The sequence below is a fragment of the Drosophila hydei genome, unplaced genomic scaffold (assembly GCF_003285905.1).
Source record: "Drosophila hydei strain 15085-1641.00,03,60 unplaced genomic scaffold, DhydRS2 tig00000060-arrow-pilon, whole genome shotgun sequence".
Lineage (NCBI taxonomy): Eukaryota > Metazoa > Arthropoda > Insecta > Diptera > Drosophilidae > Drosophila > Drosophila hydei.
This window is the reverse complement of record NW_022045656.1, coordinates 2,841,352-2,864,717: the sequence shown is the minus strand read 5'-3', so window position 1 is coordinate 2,864,717 and position 23,366 is coordinate 2,841,352. Positions and strand designations below refer to the sequence as shown.

General features: G+C 37.7%; 1 protein-coding gene across 24 annotated transcripts in view; it reads right to left on the bottom strand.

The window, feature by feature from the left end:
- The window catches only part of LOC111592244 (microtubule-actin cross-linking factor 1), a 98,192-nt gene that overhangs the window by 50,955 nt on the left and 23,871 nt on the right, over positions 1-23,366 (bottom strand). For 13 of the 24 annotated variants that reach the window (XM_030222653.1, XM_030222655.1, XM_030222651.1 and 10 more), the window contains exons 2-6: positions 21,562-22,192; positions 11,004-11,065; positions 10,637-10,696; positions 10,079-10,168; positions 9,833-10,003 (exon numbers count right to left, since the gene is read on the bottom strand). In XM_030222653.1, coding sequence (XP_030078513.1) covers positions 9,833-10,003; positions 10,079-10,168; positions 10,637-10,696; positions 11,004-11,065; positions 21,562-22,024 — 846 coding nt within the window. In that variant the 5' untranslated portion in view covers positions 22,025-22,192. The remainder of the gene's footprint in view (positions 1-9,832; positions 10,004-10,078; positions 10,169-10,636; positions 10,697-11,003; positions 11,066-21,561; positions 22,193-23,366) is intronic. The other 11 variants (XM_030222671.1, XM_030222657.1, XM_030222670.1 and 8 more) reach the window with 3 other exon arrangements.

The window sequence follows — 23,366 nt, the reverse complement described above, 5'->3', positions numbered from 1 at the left end:
TATGCGTGTGTGTGTGCGAGTGTGTGTGCGAGTGTGTGTGCGAGTGTGTGTGCGAGTGTGTGTGCGAGTGTGTGTGTCTGTTGATGCCAACGTCGACTTTAACGTCGCTGCCAGCAGTCAACCCCGTTATGGATAGCTGACTTCGAGCTCTGCGCTCCTACCACATGACGTATGTATATTACAACAATAACAACAGCTACACCTGTTTGCGTGTGTGTGTGTTTGTGGCAGCTATAGCAACCAACGCCTACGCCAACGCAGCGCCGCAAGAACAACAACAACAGCTGCCAACGCAGAACAGCAGCAAACATGCAAAGTGAAGGTTACAATAGCAAAGAAGCAAAGCTTCAAAGTACTCGACTCAAAGATACTTTTTAATACTCTGAGGCAAAGAGCTTATTAATGATTATAAGGAGAGGAAAGTCCTAAAATGGCCCACTAAAAGATGCTTTTAAAATAGGATATGAATAATCTCTGGTCGAAAAGTTGCATACAGGTAAAAACTAAAAGCCAACATTCATTATGCTTTATACATAGATATATGACAGAACAGGACAGTATACATCACGCTAAAAGTCAGAATACAGTTCATACAACAGAAAACTGTATTGTATATACAAAAAAAAACTCGTAATACAGCTGAAAACCTAATGGAAAAACCATCCAAAATGAAATAAATTGGATTATTAAATTTAATGGCTCAAGCTGCGATATGTACACTATAAAGCTAAGGCGGCAAATACAAAGTAAAAGATAAGCATTTAGCTAGTTTACAGATAATCCAATACCAAACTGAAAGGCGAGTAATCGCCTCGCATTTCTACATTTGATTCATTTGATGTCTCCAGGGTATAAGAAAGGAAAGAGTTACATAAACTTTTTTGTGGCGCCTTAACTTCAGTTGTTGTTGCTATTGCTGGTAGCCAAAATTTACCATGTTGCTACAATGTTTGGCTCGGCTTCTATTCACATTTAAGAGCCAAAACATTTCGGGCTGCGTCATCTAGACATCAAAGCCGTCAGGTAGTCGTTCTGCTAGTACTTCTTGGCCCAAAATAGAAATCGAGACAAAAGTCAAAGCCATAGAATGCTCATAATAACAATAAGAATGCCAAACACAACAAACCAAAGTCTTCGGGCGAAACCAGAAAGAACAACAAGTTTTGTGATTAAAAGTTGACGCTCTGCGCAGTCGCACAGTGGGTCAAGTTAGTTGTAATCGGAGAACCATCTGGCCACTAATTAGAAGAAACAACTCTTCGGCTGGTGGTGGTGGTGGTGGTGCTGCTGCTGCTGTAGTTGGCTGACCCCACGACATTTTCTTTGCCTTTGCCGATTTGCACAAAACTAAATTAGGCAAAAGTAATTTGAATTTGATGCTCATAACATATCACGACTCAGTCATTACACAGCTGGGCAAGCGCTGCGCCAACTGGTCAGCCAAAGCCCATGGAGTGGCTCGAAAATGAAACTTGGGCAGACCACCAAAAAGACCATCAATTTTTTACAGGTTACCCAAATGCTGGGAACTCTTTCAAAACCCAGCAAAAAGGCAATAATGGGAAAAAGCAGGAAAATTTCGCGAATTCGGCAATTATTAATGGGTAATAAAAATGTACTAAATAATGAATGTTGTACTAAATTAGATATAAAACTCAAACAAAATATAAACTCAATTGTTTTGCTGTTTTTAAATATCTAAAACTAATGAAAGATAAACAGACTTCTTTAAAGCATGATTTTTATAACAATGCCTAAGAAGTGTTCATACTACTGTTCAGTCAAATTTGTAGTCTGTTTCTAAAAATATTTATGTACTAAAAGTGTTTTTGCGATTGGATCATGTTTTGTAATGCTTATGTACATTCATGTATCTAAGTAATGAATATTTAGTAGTTGGTTTTATTTCGCTCAGAGTCACTCCTAACTAAGCTATTTAGGCGGACTTACTATTTGTATCATATGAACAATGTACTCAAAGCTTTTTCATGCATTCCTTTCAGTGAGTTGGCACTTCATTGATCTTTTTTTGTAGAATTATGTTATAAAAACTTTCGTTATGCATGTACTAAAAAGTGAAAAAAAATACTTCTCACATATAAATTATCTTGAAGTGGGCTAAAATTATCTAAAATGTATGCTAAACAGCTTAAATACGTATATATTGAAAATAAAAATGTAAGCAAATTAAGCAGTTTAGTAAAAGTGTCCATAAATCTTTTAAACGAGCAAGCGTTTCCCCAAGTACCTAAATGTTTAAATGATTTTGCTTTACAGTCTACCTAGAAGTGTGCGAAAAGTTGTGCTTGGAGCAACCATTTTGAGCAGCAATTAAAACGCGTTCAAGTTATATTCTAATCAAAAATGGTCACACAAACTGTCACCGCAATATCCTCTATAGATGGTCGTCTAGAAAGTGTAATTGATGCGAGTGGGTGTTGAAATCTCTATAAACGTAACACTCGCATGCGAGAGACGGGAAATGCCATGTAACGATTGATTTATATGGTAGGTAGAGAGGTTTACCTCCCCACTCCAACACACACACACATGCACAGAGAGAGGGCAGTAGGGTGTGTGCTAAAAAAAAAACAGACAGACTGACAGTTAGGGAGTCAGTCACATATATGAGGCTAATTAGCATTTTGCATGAGCGACCAGCCCGTGCTGCCCTACATGGCTAAAAAGCCAGTAACTACAGCTGTTTTGTATTACCCGATACGTACCCACACAAGCCACATATACAGCTAATAAATACATGCATATGTACTTGTGTAATGTATGTAAGCAGCAATGGAGCAGCGCTACGATGGATCATTGTTGTTGGCTATTCGTTTCCAGCTACTATTTGCTGCTACCAATAGAATTGCAAATCTAATTAGTCAAAAACAAAAAAAAAGAAGGCATATGGTTGGGGGAGAGGTCGCACTCTCTGACTGACTTATTAATACCGATATGATGCAAGAGTGTAAACAATTGTACATTATCTATGCAGTTTGTGGTAATTTGAGCCATGTTTCGCACTTAGAACGTGCTATTTGCTATTTGCGGTGGCTAAATAAAATTGCAATCGTAGAGCTCATAAATGTGGGAAGTGTTAGAATCTCAAACAGTAGCTCAATGCAATTGCAATTAGAACCCGCACGATCAAAATTGTAAATACTTCTCTAATGCATCTGTTATCGATACGAAAAACAAATCTGTCGTGATTTTCGTTTATATGGCCTGTAAATAAGGAAATGTAATAGGGAAGCCCACTAGCATGAACAATTTGTGTAGGTAAATAATATGCAAACATAGTAACTGTAAGACTAAAAAAGAGTCTATTTATATACTATGGAAGCAGTTAAAAATAAATAAGCTTCTAGCTTAGAGTTGCCAACCTGTTTCAGCAATTAATTTATATGACCTAATATATGTTTCTAATTTTACTACAGCTAGAATTTTTGACAGTTAATTTGACTCAAAATAGTTTGGCTTTAAACAGGCCAAACTTGAGCAATTTTTAAAGCAATCATTCAAAGTGTTTAGCCCAGATTTTATAAAATTGCTCAAGATAATTAAGCAACAAAATGATCAACATTTTTGCATATGTTTTCAGAATATATTCCAGAGAAAGGGTTTATTGCAGAAGCATTAAAGGTTGAGCAGACAAATTGTTTAATCACAGATGATTTATGATTTAACATTCTGTTCATTCTTGATTGCATTAGATTCAACTTCATTTGCAGATTAAGGAATTAGACAACGTTTCATTCTCAATAAACTCAGGTGATTACAGAAAAGTCATTCATATTAGAATAAACCTTTGGCAATATCTTGACATTGACTTAACAGTTGCTGTAAAGTTCATGTAAATGCTGAAAGTAACTGATTTTCAGCTTATAGCTTAGATGGTAAATACGAATTATTGATGTAAATAACTATAACAAATAGAAACAGCTATTTGAATTTAGTTATTCTATCACGTAATTTAGCTATTCAGTCGCATTATGTGAGCTTTAGTGTGGGCACGTCATTTGACATGCCAAATATGTAGCATTCCTAGCTGCTTTTACTGTCAGGCGGCAAAGCGTGTGGGCTCGTCATCAATAAAATTATAAATTACATATCACTATATAGCTATATAACCAGATATCTGACTGGGCACTGAGAATGTGGCTAATGTGAAGCACACAGATACGTACTTGAGCTATTGAAATGATTGTTGATGTTGCTATTGCTATTGTTGTTGTTGTAATTGTTGTTCATTCATATTAATTATCAACGGTTGTGAATTGAAACACGTTCGAGCCGCATGTAAGATACGTTTCAAATTGAACTGAACTGATCTTTGCTTATATGGCTGGCTTAAACATTTGCATACGAAAATGCGGAATTTTTGCGTGGTTGCGCCTCGCTGTCTAAACTGGCCAATGCTATTATATATATATATATATATATATATATATATATATATAAATATATACATTTAAATATAAATATACACATATATTGAGAATGTATTGACTGATTGGGCGCATGTTCAACCTGTTGGCAGGCACTCGGGCCATATTTGTGCAAAAGCAGCTAAGCAATTTATTAATGAAACGAAATTACAAACATTTAAACATGTGACTAGCTATATACATACATGCATACATACAAATATATTAATTTCGATATAGAATTTTGATGTTCGCTTCGATATTTGAGCAGCTACCCACGCATCATAAACAAAATTCAGTCAGCAATAACATAACTTGAGACATATAAGTGCATTTCGTCGGTTTTTTTCTCTCTGCTCTGTTCTGGTTCAGCTATCAAGTTCGTTGCTTGCGTTGAAGTCTTTCGTTTTTGTTTCTTAGTACGTGACACTTCTGACGCGGTGGGTCAGCAATGTAGTTATATAGCTGATGTCATGACCAAGGCGTAAACAAATAACACATTTTATTTTATTTCATGCTTTAAGCCTTTTGTTGTTGGCTCTCAGAGATAATTCTCTTTTGTGTTATGTCTTTCCAGCCGAAGCGTTGAATCGGTTGTCATTGAGTTTATTGTAGCACATGTCTCATAATAAATCAAAATACCAAATGGCTTTCAATTACAGTAGACGAGGCTGATGACGTGAGCAGGAGCAGCAGCAGCAGCAGCAGCAGCAGTAGCAGTTCGCGCTACTTTCTTTAGAGAACGCCTTTGAAATTGAAAGCTAAGTTTTTGTTACTTAACGCATGGGCGCCTTGACTAAACATCAACTGCTTGTTTCTTTATATTTTTTGTGTACACTTTTATGGTAATCTGCCCAAATATAGCAGGCGCATCTGTATCTGTCGGATACAGCAAAAATGAAACACCTGAGCTGTGCCCAAGCAGAGCCAAAAAAAAAAACAAAAACGAGCGTTGAATTATGTGCAAAAATTGCTTGGAAAATTAGACGCAAAACTTATAATGAAAACGTTTGTCAGCCGTAATTCGACATAGATTTCACAGACTTCTTTTAAGCTGTGTAGCTAGTTAGCCAGCGGCACTCTTTAATGCTCTGTAAACGAGTCGTAAGTTGGGTATAACAAGCTACGTTGACTCAAGGACCACTCAGATGAAATATATGCCAACCAGAACCAGCAGAAGCCTTTGGATCTACCTATATAAACCTAAACTATATCGAATATATGTATATACTTCATAAAATATGTTATATCTCTTAATTGATCTTTAAGTTATTAAAATCGGCATAACTATAAATATATATATTTATGAAAAAACTTTTTAAATTATCTAATTTTGTTTCCTAGAAATTATACAAATTTCAGAACAATCTTAATAAGTAAGTATGCATAAATTATTTAAGAAACATTATTCAAATTTCGATAAATTCTGTTAACAGGGCAACTTATCGTGGCGCATGCCCAACCAGTTTTGCCTGCTTAAGTCATAAACTTATGAATTTTTCTGTTTTTCTGCCTTTTTGTGTTTAAATTAAACAATTGAGAGCGCACACAGCTTAACAGCAACTAAGTATCTCCAGCTGACGGAAGTCAGCAAATGTTTTAAAGTCAAGGCGAAGGCCTGTCAGATCTTGACTACTCATATACGTATATATAAATATTTATGTATATTTGTATATACCGATACTCCCTGTGGCACTGCTCATTTGAGGAAAATTCTGAGCTTTTGTGGGTGTTTCATAGATCACAGTGATTGGCTGTACGGCACAATTTATAACTTAATTATAGGCAAAGCAGCGTTACAAACTGCCGCCGGGTTTGCTTGGCAAATTGTTGGCAATTTATTGGCATCGGCTTCGCTTTGAATTAAACATTTTGTATTTTGCACATTGACCTATAAAATGCGCCATTTAATTGAATTTAATGCAAACGGCCAGAGAGACAAACAGACAGACACAAAGCAAAAACTAAATAACAATGCGAATATTTATGCAATTGCCGTATAAATAGGCATTATGTCATAATTGAAATTCAACCGAAACGCGATCTCCAAACGAGATTTCGTTCGAGTTAACGCCCCAAAGGCAGTTTGTCTGAGCTAAATGCAATTTCAAATGCAAAATGGCATAATAAAAACTCTATTCAGATCAAAGTTAAAGATTTTTTTAAGCTTGTTATTAAAGCAAAGAATTATATTTTATTTAAATATTTTTGATTTTGCGAGATTTATGTGAAATTTAGAACTCTTAAATTGTTTCCGTGCTCAAATAAATATGTAAAGTTAGCCAAATGGATAGAAAGATATATGCAAAAGAGACTATATATAAATATATAGATATATAGAAATATCTAACAACTAGAACTTTTGATAATTAGAAATAATTCATATTAAAATTAAATTAAATATAATAATAAAAATACTTAAAGTAGTTTCAAAGAAAAAAATATAATTATTTAATTCAACCATTTTTCGGTTATAATCTTCTAAAACATATGTAAGCTCAAGCTATGAAGTTAAAAACCAACTTCTATATGATAGAGTTAACAGAGAAATATTCGTGAATTGCCAGCGAAAGAAATTTAAGATACATCAAACAAATATTGAGTTGGCAAATGTCTTAAAGTAGCTCAGTTAGAGAATCTCTCAATGCGTCGAGCTATGAAGAAATATATGCCCATAAAAAAGCCAACTGAAAGCCCCTTAAATAAATTGGCACAGCTTGATTATACCCTTCTTTTTTATATTTTGGGCTAACCATTTTTGGGGCTACGTAGGGTACATATATAACATTCATTTGTGTATAATAAGCAGAAATATCCTTTTAAGTCGCGCTCACAAATTTGCATTGCGAATGACTAAATGACATCAGCGACTCACAAACAGAAACAGAATCAGCAACAGATACAGAGACTGAGAGACACCCGCAACTGCAGGCCGCAATATACATAAATCCTTGGCCAACGACAATTGTCAAGCGACGAGGAGGAGACAAAGGGGGCACAAGTTAAATGCGAGACAGCAAGAAATAATAAATAACATAAACAGTAAATGACGCGCGATTGAGTTTCACATTGTCAAGTGATTTACAATTCGTTTTGCCTCAATTGAATCAGCAGCAACAGTTGCTGTTGTTGCCTCATGGCCGTTGTTGTTGTTGTTGCTGCTGGTGGCTGCCACCGCGGCTGACTGGCAGCATCATTGAGCATTTATGCGCCCCATCGATCAATCCGAGCCGCCGAGCATCGAACGCAGCTCGATGCGGCATGCGCCGTCACAAATTACGAAATACCCGAGTTTTAAGTTGCATCTAGTTTGGTTGTTGTTGTTGTTGCTGTTGTTGCCATTGCCGTTGTTGCTGACACACATTGAGACTCGAGCTTCGGAGACGTACGCAGTGCGGAAATGTGCAACATGCCCGATGACTAAGCGCAGCCCAGAGGCGTGCCCAGAGCCAAGCCGATTTCAAGTCGAAAGTTGAGAGTTGATATAACTAATGAGAAAACCATCAAGGAATTTATTTTCAGACCGCCTGGAGAAATGTTTTACATACGAAAGATAAGTGTTATGAATGCAAGTGTAAGTGGCATGTAAAGCAGCGTTTTGCTCACACCGACTTCGATGAAGTTTTAAACTTGAGCTGAATTTCAATTTTGATGAAATTATTTTTAAGCTCTTCACCTTTTAGCTTAAGTCATTGAGCTTTTTCAATAAATTATTCAGAAATAAAGAAGAAGTCAACATTAAACGCATTCCACTTGAAGCAGCTCAAAGCTTTACTTTACGCAAATCCAAGTTATGCCAAATATGTGGTTTTTATCTAGTCGACATCTTTTTGAAAACAAAAAATTAACTGCTAATAAAGCAGCTTATAAAGCACTTATGATGCAATCTGACAAATATTCAAAGTTGTATAATTTTCTATTAATAATGGGATCAGATTAATCTTTGCTACTGCTCGAGGGGCTAACAAATATTTCTTAAATATTGATTGGTTTGAAAATAGTTAAATTAATTCATTTACTGAGTCAGACTTGATGCTTTAAGGTTTTAATTTAGAGATAAAATGCTTGTTATTTCTTGAACAGCTTCATTATGCACAAAGATGTCGCAACGGGCTCGACAACCTTTTGCAGCGCTCCATTCGATCGAGTGCGTAGTTAATTTTAATTTCGCTTTTGGCTGTGTAGGTGGCCTGGCCAAGTGGCTGATTTGTGGCGGCCTTGTGGACAATAACAACAACAGTTGACGAACTGTAGCAGCCACTTGGACTTGGTTATGTGTGTCAGTCAATCGCTCAGTAGACGCTGAGACGATGCTGATGAAGAGAAGGTAAACTGGCTGCCTTAAAAGGCAGCGCCGCGTTCGCCAAAATAAGTCAACAGAGCCGGAGAGCTGTAAAAATAGCAGCTGCTGGGTAGGAGTAGATCAGGCACAAAATTTAACCGAAAATCGAAGCTGAAATAACCCATGTGTGTGTGCGTATGTGCGTCTATGTGTGTGTGGGCTGAGCTGCAGTTGTTGAATCAATGAATCGATGACGAAACTATAACAGAAACTCTATATACATGTACAAATCTATAAGATATACAGCGAATAACGCCCAAATGAAAACGAATTTGTTGTGTGAACATTTGTTAACGATCTCACGAATTGGGCGGCCAGCTTGAGGGTCACCTTCGCCCAATCGCTACGTGTGGGCGCCACTGACGCTGACTTTGATACTGTCGCCATGTTGGGCAACATTTCGTGGACCTGCCTACAGTTATCCAACACTTGCTCCATTTACGCACACACATACACAAAAAACAACATAAACCAGTTCAGTGCTTGCTAAACTGCAGCGAGTGGTAGAGGCAAATACAGAGAGAGACCATTTTGCTTTTACAATTGTAAAGAAGAATAACGAGAGTAATGTAAGATGAACTCTTGCCTTGCAACGAAGAAGGTTGCACTAATAGCAATAACTAGAACTAGAAAATGAAGTAACGAGAATGAGATCCATCGCAAGTTGTACGGCAAAGAAACGAGTATTTAAAGTAACGAGTGCATCAGTTAAGATGAAAATAAATTCAATCCTTATCTGCAGTAACTGACTAAAATGTTTCATTATATTTAATAGCATGAGTAACTAGCAAAGAAAGTAGTGAGAACCTTAAGCTTATTTATTTGCAACACAGTAAGAAGAAAGTTTCAGCAAATGTTTTCTAGAAAAAGTTGCAACAATAAAGCCAAATAATAAAAATACCCGCAGTTGTAGCGCGTAACGTTAATGAGTAAGGACGTGTAAATACTATACATATATGTCTATGTATATATATCTTTATATACAGTAAATATCTAAAAAAAAAAATTGCTCCAATTCAACTAATTCAATTATTTGGGACGAGTAATGATTACTGTACATTACCTGGAAATGCAATATAATAGTCCAGATCAAGCCAAGCGTCAGCTTGGGATTACCATCCACAATATCCTCGGCGCGTATGTTGACCAATTTGATATTCTTAAAGCGCAGAAAGTCCAACGCCATTTGTGCGTTCTGCAGCATGTGGAAACGCATTTTGCCCTTCTCTCGTGGCTATTGTCAAAAACGAGTATAGAAATCAGTTGGGAAACACAACTTGAGTGGCCGCAGCTGGTTGCAACTACTTACCAGGTTTTCGCGAGATAGCACCTCCAAGAGTGAAAGCAAATTGTGACCATCGCGCAAATCCTCAAATAAATCCACAACTCGTCGATTGGCCTGTGGAAGTGGAAGCACGAAAGCAAAGTAAACAAAACAAGTTAAGCGACAGTTGAAAAGTAAAAGTTGAAGGTTATACAAATATTGATATATGTATATACAAATATGCATGCAAGGTGTTAAGAGAGTGTTCACAACGATTCGGTGTTTAGGAGTCTATAATTAGTGGACGGGTGCATTTAGTGAAGAAAAAACAACAAACGAGCATAAAGAAACGAACAAAACAAGAACTGAAATTTTAGTGTGCAACGCCTCAAGATATGCAACATTTCTAAAAATATATCTAAAGACGGTAATTTGCAATTTAGAAAACTTTACAAATTTAAGCAAAAAATAATTTTAGTTTTTTTTTTTTAATAAACAAAATCAAATATATTTATCTCTCAGTACTAGATACATATATTATATAATTTTATATGCAAAACATTCATATACGTTGAAATGCTGCTTGAACTTTGCATAACTTACAGACTGTGAGCAACAGGGTATACCGTTTGTGGTAACACAAACATGGAGCATGGTATAAGTCTGCAAAATCCAATAGAGTGTTTGTTAAGATTCAAAGTGAATATTTAGAAAAACGAAAAAAAAAATAGGAACAGAAGTATGTTTTATATAAACGCTATACCTTGGCATACTTCCAATGCTGCTTGTAATTGAGATAGAGAGAGAGAGAGCATAAAAGAATGCTTTTTTAAGTTTACATAAATAGATAAAATCCTAACTTTTGCTCGTACAAATTCTCAATTTGGATTGGGACTTTAAGTGGAGCGCACGGATGTTGATGATATGTCATGTATGCTAGATGATAACTGTGGCTCTGCTATGCACTCACCTTTTTAAGATGTTTGTTAACCCATTTTGTGAACGTCTTCTTTTGAATGGCATCGCGTTCGTCTGGCAGAAATGATAAATGTTTATATTAAAATCGATCAACATTCATAAAGTTAAATGAAATTGTTAATATATATAATTATTTAGGATTCATGCAACGGCAAGACACTTGGATTAAATCAATCAATATATATGGGTCGTACACACTTTGATATGATATGATCTAAACTGCAAGCGCTGACGACATCAGCGAAAATTGCTGCTGGCTTAAAAAATGTATAATTTATGTTAAATATTTATGACGCCTACTTGTAAAACAATAACAAAAAACAAAAACAAGAACAAAAGTAATAATTAATAATAAAAATCAAATTTGTATCCATAATAACTATATTTAATCATATGCGAGTATTCAGCGTGTGGGCGCTGAATTATGGCCTAAACTTTTAATGAGCTTGTTTGTATTTTTGTTTCTGTGTTGCTGTTGCTGCTTTAATTGAACAATTCATTTAAGTTAAGTCTACGTAATTAGCTTCAAGCAGCGAACGTTTGTCAACTGTGTATACCAATCGCAGGGCCTCAGACATTGACTTTGGCCAAAGTCCGATATGGCTGTCAATCTGATAAGTATTTTTGCTTTTGACGTGATTTGTTGACCACATTTGAAGTAAAAGAGAGACAGAGAATCCAGAAAGGGCGCTCTATCTATTGATAATGATATAAAACAAAAACTCATAGTTAGAACTAGTTTTTCGCATTGATTAGATGAAACACATGCTTAGCTCTTTGGAGAACAGCGTAATTAGTGTCAAGTGTATCTATACATTATATCATATCATTCATAACAAATCTGGTTTTCAATAGCATTATATCTAATCGCTTGCTTACGGCAATTAAGTGGAACAACTTAGCAAATCTTTTATGTATAGAAAATTCATTAAGAAATGAGTCATAGGTAAACTTCAAATATATATACCTGATTTAAGTTCACAAAATTTATTATCAACCATGTGTAATTAGTTGTGCAAGCAAGCAAGTGAAGCTGCAAGTAGAGAACCCTAAAATTTTGATTGTAATCGAATCCCAATTTTATTATGATTACATTATCAGAAAGCTTTCGTAATAAACAGCCAATAAAATATTAGCATCCACATTTGCAAGATATATGCAGATCGATTTAAAGAGTTTTTAGTTTATATATATATATATATATATATATATAATATATTATTTCATTTTAGGATTTCTATTTATATATTTTAAGAGCTTTCACCCTCAGTTGATATTAGTACTTTCCTATAAATCGACAGAAACAGCTAGAGTACAAATCAAAGTAATATCAAGGTATAAAATAGAATCACAAATCTAAATTCTGTTAAACCTAAGTTTTGAAATCTAATCAAATGTACGTAGCGCTTGTCTGAGAGAATAAAGCGAGTTGTAAATCCATAAAAGGAAAAAAAGAAATAAATTAAAGCAAACAGCCCATCAATACGAATACTAAAGTTCAGTGCCCATTTGACTGATATCAAGACGAGTGTTAAGGTACACCGTAATGGTTGTAAATGAAGTTTTACGGTTAATAAACCCGATAAATTGTAGTGCAGGGCAAATAAAGGGGACAACAAACAACGTTGAGAGCGACCAGAAGCATAAAAGCAAAACAAAATGTGCAAAAAGAAAAGAAACAATACTTTTGAATATACATAGGAATCCCAATCGCGATCAGTCGTTCGACCTGTAAAGACGTGAATTCGAACAGCCTTCGCTTAAGCTCTACTGCTGCAGAGTTCTAAAAATAGAACTTTGCGGTGCATTCTTCAACGCAACAGCAACAAAAACCGCACACGCAGCGTTTTCTTATCGCTTGCTTCCGCGTAACTCAATTGCTTTAATTGCAATTTACGAAATTTCGTCGCTTGGCGCGAGTGCGCCTGCACTCAAAAGCACAATCCGCGATGACATCTAATGTCAATAACCTCGCTACAGCTGTAAAGGTAAATGCAGAAATGCAAGCCCAGCTTAACGTTGTGATGGCAAATAGGCAAGCCTCCATCATGCCAATAAACTCAAAAATAGATATCGCCTCCGTGCAAGGCATCACTAACAACAAAAACACGAAACGTAAACAGCCAAATTCACCAAAAACCATCAAGAAAAGGCTCATCTTCGACGAACCAAGCACCAGCAATGCAGCATTAATATCAGAAAATCGATTTTCACTGCTCGTAGAAGAAGATGAAGACTACAGCGAATCACCTGTAGCTCCAGAAGCCCCAGTATTGACCGACCAGCAAACTACTCCGAAACCTCGTCCGCCCCCCATATGGTGTCCAAACATCAAGTCTGTGGCCCTACTTCAACAGATAATAGATAAAGTAATTGATGCTAAATCATACGTAATTAAGCCAAAGAAGAATAACATAGGTGTATTAACCCAATGCAGTGAGGACTATCGCAGAGTTATAGACCACTTTACTAAGCTGGAATTGGAGTTCCACTGCTACCAGCTTAAGGAGGACAAACCATATAGAGTCGTGTTCAAAGGGCTTCACTCCAGCACTGATACAACACTAATTAAAAAGGAATTGGAAACCAAAGGCCACACAATTACAAATGTGCACAACCCACTGAGCCGTATGGACAAAACACCGCTAAATATATTTTTTGTTGACGTGGCTCAGGCCCCCAACAACAAAGAAATTTTGGACATTCGAGTTGTCTGCAGGCAACGCTGCACAGTGGAACTGCCAAGAAGATACAACGACCTGACACAATGCCATCGCTGTCAAGAATTTGGACACACACAACGCTACTGCCACAAAGCTCCCAGATGTGTGCGTTGCGCCGGGAAACACGCATCCAAAGACTGCACCCGCGAAAAGGACCAGGCACCAACTTGTGTGCACTGTGAGTTACAGCACCCAGCCAACTATAAGGGCTGCCAAGTATACAAGCGGTTGCGCAAATTGCAATCCCCAGCACAAAAAAGGAGTCCCACACAAACACCGTCTACGGGTCCGAGTACTGCTTCCGAAATTACAAGGCCCCGGAGCATTACCCAAGCCACGAGCTTTGCAACGCCTATTAGTGGTGTTTCTTACGCACAGGCCGCTAGAGGTGGACCGTCAAATAAGAATACCACAAGTGACACTTTGTTCACTGAAATGCTTCAGCAACAACAACGTCAGTTTGACGCAATTAATGCCGAGCTCAAAGCGATGCGAGAAGTACAATCCCAACAAGCAACCATGCTAAACAGTTTAATGGCCATCATAACCAAGCTTGCCTACAAATAATGGCTTTACGTGTGGGTATCTGGAACGCCAATGGCCTGAGAAACAAGACTCAGGAACTGGCTGCGTTTCTCTCACAAGAAAACATAGATATAATGTTAATAACAGAAACTCATGAGTGCCCCACTACACAAATTTTCGGATACGAACACTATCAGGCTCATGGTGAAGGAGCAAACTGCTTTGGTGGATCCTCAATCCTCATACGAGCAACAATACCGCATACACCTTTACTGCCAATTTGCAACGCAACAATGCAGGTCTCAGCCATCACCCTGCCTACGTCTATTGGAGCGATCGAAGTTGCGTCAATTTATCTTCCGCCAAACACTGGTCTGTGTGATCATCACATGGAACAGGTTCTAGGCCAAAGGTTGAATAAGACCCTCATCGGCGGCGACTGGAATGGATGGCACCCATTTTGGGGAAGCAATAGTGCGAATCGTCGCGGAGAAGTCATATTTGAGGCGATTCAAAACTTACAATTCAGCATATTGGCGACTGGAGCCCCCACCCGTTACCCAATTAATGGACACAGGCCCTCGGCAATCGACTTCGCTGTCTACAAAGGCATCTGTGACCGGCAATTGACCATTGAAGAATCCTTGGACCTATCCTCTGACCACCTGCCACTAATAGTCACAATCCACGCGCAGCCACAGCCCTTGCCCATTAGGAAACAACTACTGCCAGCAGGATCAGATTTAGGAGTCTTTAGGCGCGAGCTCCATTACTCTTTGCACATAGAAATGGAACTTAACACTCCTGAAGACGTGGACTACGCAGCAAACAAACTGCAGGAAGAAATAGTCAAAGCTGCGCACCAAGCCGCCCCACCATCTTGCCAAACAAGACAACAGTCTCCGTACAACATCCCCCTCACCTTGGAGGCCCAACACCTACTAATACACAAAAGATGGGCCAGGAGACGCTGGTTAAGATTACGCACGCCTGATGCCAAATCCATGTACAACGAAGCCACGAGGCATCTTAAAGCTGCTCTCGCCCTGCTTCAAAAGAGGTGTATCAGCGATGCGCTGGTACGAGCTGAATCGCCCACTGACGCAGAGTTTCAATTATGGAAATTTACAAGAAAGCTCAAACGGCAGCCAATACGACGTCATCCCATTCGGAGCATTTCTGGTTCCTGGCACATTGGAGACGAAGCTCAAGCTGAGGCTTTTGCAAACCACCTTCAAGACCAATTCACGCCGGTGATTACCGCAGAGGCCTCAGAAATCGAAGCAACAGAAGACATCGTTCTCTCGCCCCTCCCAGCTGAAGACCAGATAACTGGATGTACAAAAGAAGAGGTTCTTGAACACATCAGAAGAGTGAAGGCAAAAAAATCCCCTGGATATGATCTAATAAACGGCAGAGTCCTTAGAGCACTGCCTGACTCCACCATAGACTACATAACTATGGTGTACAACGCCATGCTCCGCATCCGGCACTTTCCAGCCTGCTGGAAGCGCGCCGTGATTGTGATGATTCCTAAGCCTGGCAAACCCGTGGGAGAAATTGAGTCGTACAGACCAATTAGCCTGTTGCCAGTACTCTCCAAAATATTCGAAAGAATATTTCTGGAACGAGTACTGACACATCTGGGACGCCAGGAGGCCATTCCAAACCATCAGTTTGGCTTCAGGAGACAGCATGGAACACCGGAACAGGTTCACAGAGTTGTGCACCATATCCTTGGAGCCTTTGAAGAAAAGATGTACTGCTCTGCCGTCTTTTTAGACATCAAACAGGCGTTTGATCGAGTTTGGCACCTGGGACTGCTGCAGAAAGTGAGGACCACCCTTCCAGCCCCATTTTTCGCGTTGCTATCCTCATACCTTATTGGAAGAACCTTCCAAGTGTCAAGGGGGCAAACAGTATCCTTGACTAGACCAATTATGGCTGGAGTACCACAGGGTAGTGTTCTAGGCCCAACACTTTATACTTTATTCACAGGAGATATGCCAACTCCCGAGCCAAATATAGGAAGTACAGATGCAGTACTCATAGCGACCTATGCAGATGACACCGCCATCTTATCACGTCACGTATCTGCGCAAGAAGCTTCAGACTCACTACAAAAATATCTGGACTCTTTCGGACGCTGGGCAAAACGGTGGTGTATCACCATTAATGCACAAAAGTCTGTACATACTACCTTCGCCACTAGAAGAGGAGATTGCCCAAGCGTTGCATTGGGGCCCACTATTCCCAAAGCCTCAAAAGTAAAGTACCTTGGTATCACTCTTGACAGAAGGCTGACTTTTAAAGCGCACATAAGTCAAGTAACCTCAAAATGCAAAAGCAAGCTAAAAACCCTCGACTGGATGCTGAGAGCTTCAAGCAAGTTGTCTTACAGCAGCAAGGCCGCCATCTACAAGGCAATAGTTGTCCCAACCTTCGTATATGGTATCTCTCTATGGGGCTCCTCGGCGAAGACTACAAGGAACAAAATTCAGACCCTGCAGAATAAAGCACTACGCAGATGGACTGGAGCCAGCTGGTTTGTAAGAAACTCAGTCTTACATAGGGATTTAGCAATTCCCACAGTTGCTGAACTCATTGGGCGACACAGTTCAAGATACGCGGACAGACTTGCAGCGCATCCTAACCATCTCGCAAGCAACCTGGCTATAAACAACAATAGGCGAAGACTGAAGAGATTGCATCCTCTAGACAATATTAGAACTAATTAAGATAGTAGCTACAAGTGCAGAATAATTGGCATATCTGCCCTCCCATTAGTTAAGGTTTAGAGCTAAATGCGCTATAGAGTCTAAGACAATAAGCTGCAACAAAATAAAGAAATAAAAACGAAAAAAACATAGGAATCTCACGATAAAGAACAACAGGTAAAAAAGAGAGTTCTGGCACAAAGAGTGAAGAGCGAAGAGCGAGCTATGGAACTCTGCTCTCACCAGTATTTTCACACTCTCTCTCTCTCTCTCTTTCCCTGTGCCTCTCTCGCGCTGTCTTAACTTTTTATGTTTTTTTTTTTTGCATATGTGTGAAGGCTGTTAACGTGTTATTAATCGCATTTGTGTTCGTATTAATTATTGCTGACTAAATAACAGACTTAGCTGAAGTTCTACTTAATTCATTAATGACTCACGACACAACAACTGTGCTAAAATCTCTGCTGACACGCCCCCGTACCGTCGCCCGCCTCCATGGATAAAAAGAACAATAATCATTCAAGCTAATTCGGACTAATCCATCCAAGTTTTGCTAGCCTGTTACTGCAACTTAGCTTTATCAAATAAAAAATATTTTTAGCATTAAACAAATTGTTTTTTTTTTTCGCTTTTATCGATCTATTTTCTTGAATTATTCAGTAAAATATTTACAAATTATTCCATAGACAAGACGCTTTTTGACAACTTTTCGATATGTATCGATTATTCTTGCCTCGTTATAGATTATTATATGCACATTAGAATTTACAGCTTAAGTCTTTCAACTTTCGACTTGTTCAAAAGTAATTATCGATATTTTCGATTGGTGCTATTACGAGCTTGTGTTATTGTCAAATTTTACATAGATTAACATATGCTTCAAACACACTTGAACACACCTTCACAAGCGCCCTATTAAAGCAGTATTGATATGAACTAGTTTCTGGTATAAATCTAATCTAATTTATGAGATGATTATGATAATTGCAAAATGGAAAGGAAAACTAGATAAACATGCGCCAATTCAATGCATATCAAATTTCGTAAATATTTTAATAACTTATTCCAATTTTTCATCGCGTAGCGGATGTGCTGTGGGAAATATTTCTAAATGTTAACACAATTAAAGAGCAGATTAGACACGTATTAACATATACTAATAAAAGCTGGAGTAGTACCCAAGCTCTTTGGTATAGAATAAACTGAAAACTACGTAATCGACTGCAGTTCGCTTTGGATAAATATTCTTTGAACTTCGGTGACTTTTAAGTAATCCTCGTTTACAATTCTCGAAAAAAGTGAATCACTAAAAAGCTCAGCTGCTTTTGCACAGCAGATAGCTATTTTTATAATGTTTACTTATCTGTATATTTAATGATTACACTTTTAATTTTTTCTGAATTCTACAGGGTATCAAATGTTTATCATTTTTATAAATTAAGCGTCAGTCAGTCAGCATATCATAGTTCATAAATTTATAAAGTTCATTTCATTTTGACAACACGAAAAGGTGTAGAAATTCTACTACGTGTATGGGCGACTGTGTGTGTGTGCATACGTCTCACACACGCACACAGGTAAGCACACTATCTGATATACACATTGGTGGTGTTGTTGTTGCCGTTGCTTTCCGTGAGCGCGTGATGATGTCACGTTCTAAGTTAAATTTTGTTGCCACGATTAAATGTTTGTTAACGTATTTCGCTGTTAACGTATTTTATTTTTGTCATTGTTGTTGTATTTAACCAACTTCAGAAAAAGAAAAATAAATAATATAGTATTCATATTTGAAGTTTGTTAATGTTTATTTTTGCATTCTGTCGTCGCGCTTTTTGATTAGCGCACTTCAATGTCACGCCGCGAAGCGAAGGACGTTGATTGACCACAACAAAATAAAAAGGCAATAATAATAGCAATAATTAAAGCAAAAATAGTAATAAGCAACATCAACAGCAATTTGGCAACCACTCATAGTTGGTAGGCTTTTGATAAGCAAGCAGTTTGCTTCGTTGGCTCATTATGAAAATGCCTATAAATAAGTCTGTAGGGCAGTCGAACATATCGTGTTTTGTATACCCTATAATTAGTTGAAGACTTTTAAAGAAGATTACAAATGGGCAACCTTATATATAATTAGCAAAAATATATAAAAACCCCTTTCAAATACCCAGTAAACATAGATATTGGGGGTAGACGAAACTTTTACTGCTATATATAATAGCCAACGATTTCTTTAAGCTTGAAGACCAATCTGAACAATCAAATTTTTAAAATAATTCTCGCTGTTATGCATAACGCCATGTAGAACTTGGTTTATATAGTTTAAAAGCTTTAAGACTCATAAAAGACGTCATTGAATTCATTAAAATATATCATATTTATAACTGTAAAGCATCAATCTGACATAGTTCTTTTGGCTTTTTCAAAGCTCTACATTAAGTTGGAATTCCATTGTAAAAATAAAAACTATAAGATATCATCGAACTTATATAAAGGTTAGAGTCGTTAAATTTAGTATGCAAACGCTCGCTTAGTCTAAGAAAATGATTATATTTAAATTTTGTTGTTGTCTGATATCGTCAAACTGAGACTATAAGAGCTTGGGTATATATTAGCTCATCTACCCTCACATAACCGAGAGGCTACACGTTTTTGATTGCTCTACGTATTCCCCTCTAATTACACAGTCTAAGGCATTTCGACAAAAGATTATAAGCCATGTGCAGAGTATTTATTGATCACACACTTACTTAATGCTTTTACCGCACTTAAGCTTTGATAAAATAACATAACGAGTCTGTCAGAAGTATTACCAGCACATATATATATATATGTCCTATATACACAAATTATAAGCATTTGATGGGCGCAAAGTCCGGTCCAATTTGTGGTAGGTAAACAACAAAAGAATTTTGAAAAGGCATTTATCATGGGGTAAGCGCTTACCCATCAACAAATTAGCAAATCGGTAAATATCGAATATTAAATATCGAATATCGAATTCCCATAGTTAACAGTTTTCCGAAAATATTCTGATTTCTGTCCACTCAAAACAAAAGTCAAATTAATAATGAAAACAACAACAAAATCAGCATAAAAAGCTCGTAAAAATTGTGTTTTAGAAAATCATAAACTGGTTCCTTGTACAGAGTTATTTCTATATATATACATAAATACTCAGCTGAAATTCGGAGAATTTTGAATACGACTAATTTGTTTGAGCGAGCGAGTTAATTGCCGCAGCTTGTAGGGTTCAGCAAAAGAACCAGAAGAAAGATTATGACAACGACCCAGCGAATCGTCAGTAACCAGTTTTGAAATATTTACGCCTAAAAATCAATAAATAAATCAATATTTTTTGGTGCCGAAGCAAACGTTAAAATAATATTGACATAGCTTTGCATACGACATGGGTACGTCGACCGACCCACCTAAAATGAAATACCTCATACTTGGCTGGTGATGGTGGTGAAATGTTTACCGTAAACATGGGTAGGGTTTGAACCACTCTTCGGGCTGTTGTCGTTCCATCAATTTCATGGTCAGGGTCAGACAATCGAAGTGCTTTCATAAAACGGAAAGGTGTCAAATGGTTTCTCTCACTATATACCATGGACATATTGCATATTTATAAGCTATATTTAATTTATGACTAAGTTTTGGCTAACGACCTTGAACCCGGGCCAGATGCTAAAAGCTGAGAGCCCGTATCATAATAAGAATTAGAATTATGCAAGCATATTTTTTCATCTAATCGCGATTTCGTTAATCATTATGCAAATGCAAATCATTTCCGCAGGCGGCATTTTTAATAGAACCATTGTTAGTCAAGCAAGTGGCAAAAATAGAATCTACCAAGATTGAGATACGGAAAATGAACAGCTATGAGAGGCGAGTATAGAAGAGAAGAATAAGAAGTTAAGATCAAATCAGCTAAAATTTAATACAATCTCAACGAAGGAATAAAGCTAGGGAATGGATATTCGCAGAAAAGTAGCGAGTACAAAGTAACGAGTAACAGGTAGTGACTAGAGCGTAAAGCTCTTTTTAAGAATTTATTTATTTTCTTGATGAGTAAAGATACTCGCATGTGACTGAATGATATGTTGCAAGTTGCTAGTCGTAAAAAAAATGGGTAAGGAGTAACGAGAAGAAGGGGTTTCAAATAGTAGAGAATTCTAGTAGTGAGTCACAAATAGAAAATAAAAATTAGGTACAATAAATAGACAAGAAATGCCCATTCTATCGCACTTGTACTAGAAGAAGGTTCTTAAATCTATGTTTAGTATATCAATCTGGGTAACAGAATCTCGCAAGTATGGAGAAACGAGTAACGAATAGCTGGTTAAATAGCATAAGAGACAGCACTCTCTAGTCTTCAATAGGCAACGAGTAACGAGCAGCGTATTAAAGCATTCCAGTTAGTTGAACGTCCGGATGGGCAGCCTGCCTGGCAGCTTGTAACAATTAACGAGTAACGGCCAAACGAACGAGTAACAAACAACTCGATTGATAAAATGAACCTTTGCCGACTTACGCATGATATCCCAATCTTCAATAAAATGATCCCAAATGGACATGGTACCTTTAAACTGGGTCAACGCATCCTCGTAGCCGCCCTGTGGCTGCGCCTGCGTTGACGAGTGTTTGGCCTTTTTGGCCGCCGGACTAGCCTCGATCAGTCCATGCGAATGTCTCGGATGATGCTGCTGATGTTGCTGATGATGATGGTAATGATGAGAGCTGCTGCTGTTATGGCCATTGGCGTACAGTTCCCGATCGCGTTGCTCCCGCTGAACCTGATGATAGTCGAGGGTGCCGTTGCCACCAGGGGAGACAGAGATTCGTGCAACAGGCGATGCGGCTGAGCTGCTCGTCGTTGTGGCATGATGATAGCTCTGATGATGATGGTGAGTCTGCCTGGAGCTGCTCCGTTTCATCGAATTGGTGCCGCCGCCGCCGCCGCTGTTGTGATGATTACCCGGCTCATGCTGCTGCTCATTGGGATCGAAGCCGAGACGATCCTTATAATAGGAATGCGATGTCATCTTGCGTTGTCATGAAATACTTTCGCTTGCGCGTATCTTTCTTGATTATTATTTTTAGCACGTTTGCTGCAGTTTTCTTTTATTTATTTTCGGGTATTTTTCTCTTCTTTTTCGCTTGTTTTTGTGGATGGCACTTTGTGATTTTATTTTTATTGCTCCGCTGACTGACTGATTGACAAAACGAAATTAAAAAGGCTAAACTTGGAGTTGCGAATTGCGAGTTGGTTTCCAGAGAGATGCAAATTAACTGCATGAGTCAGCGCAACGTACTTGAACGTGAAATCAAATAAACGAATCGAATTGCAAAATAAAACAAAAATTTAAATCAAGTGCAATAAAATGTGAGTAAAAGTTTTGTTGACTCGCGTGGTTTTTGTTGAGGAAGTCTATTTGCAAATCTCTTCTTGTCGGCATTTTGTTCCAATTGGCTGGCAGCCAAAAAAAAAAAAACCAACTCAGCCGCCGGCTACGCAGCATTTGTATCTTTTGCACATGCTCGCGAGTATCTTTTGTATCTTTTTAGTGTATGTGTGTGTATCTTTCTTTTTATATGCTTTCTGCAAATGACGAACGACTCGCTGTTTCTGCATTTTGTCGTCCGGCTCTTGAACTGTTTGTCCCGACAAACTACAGACAATTGACAAAAAACAAAATAAAGAGAATGAAAATGAACGGGCAGAAGTTCAAATACCCTATACAAACAACTATATCACATAGAAGGCTTAACGAGCTAGAAGACTTGATTTGCAGAGATCCATTATGGTTTCTTATAAAAATGTATTTTTCCCTATTAACAAAAACTACTGAAGCGAATAAGCTTCTTTGAAGCATTTTTGCTACTGCACATAAGCGACAGAAGTCACGAGGTCCATGATTGAAACCCCACACAGTGAATTCTTAAGAAAAAAAGCTGTCAGGTTGTAAATCTAATTAGACGTTGACTTTTTTCTAGACTTTATTTTACTTTAAGAAAAATCTCACTCCGAAATTTGTAGAGTTTTCTGTATATTCAAAGGCAATGCTCTGTTTAGTAAATTTACTTTTGGCTTTCCAATCAATATGAGTTGTTTCCTCTACAATAGAGTTACATTTGAATAATATAAATAACGGAATATTATTATCATATTTCTTTGACTTAGTCATATAGTAGATCGGATTGCACCTATCATATGTACAAGTATCATTTAGAGCTCACTTTTTTCATGAACTCCATGACTTTTTCTGACCTTTCAAAGGTTATGTAGGGTATGGGCGTCAATTGTCTCCCCGGGTGCGGCACGGGTCGCAAATTGAAATTATAAAGATAAATTGAAATCAGACAGCGCAGCTGCTGTGACAGCTA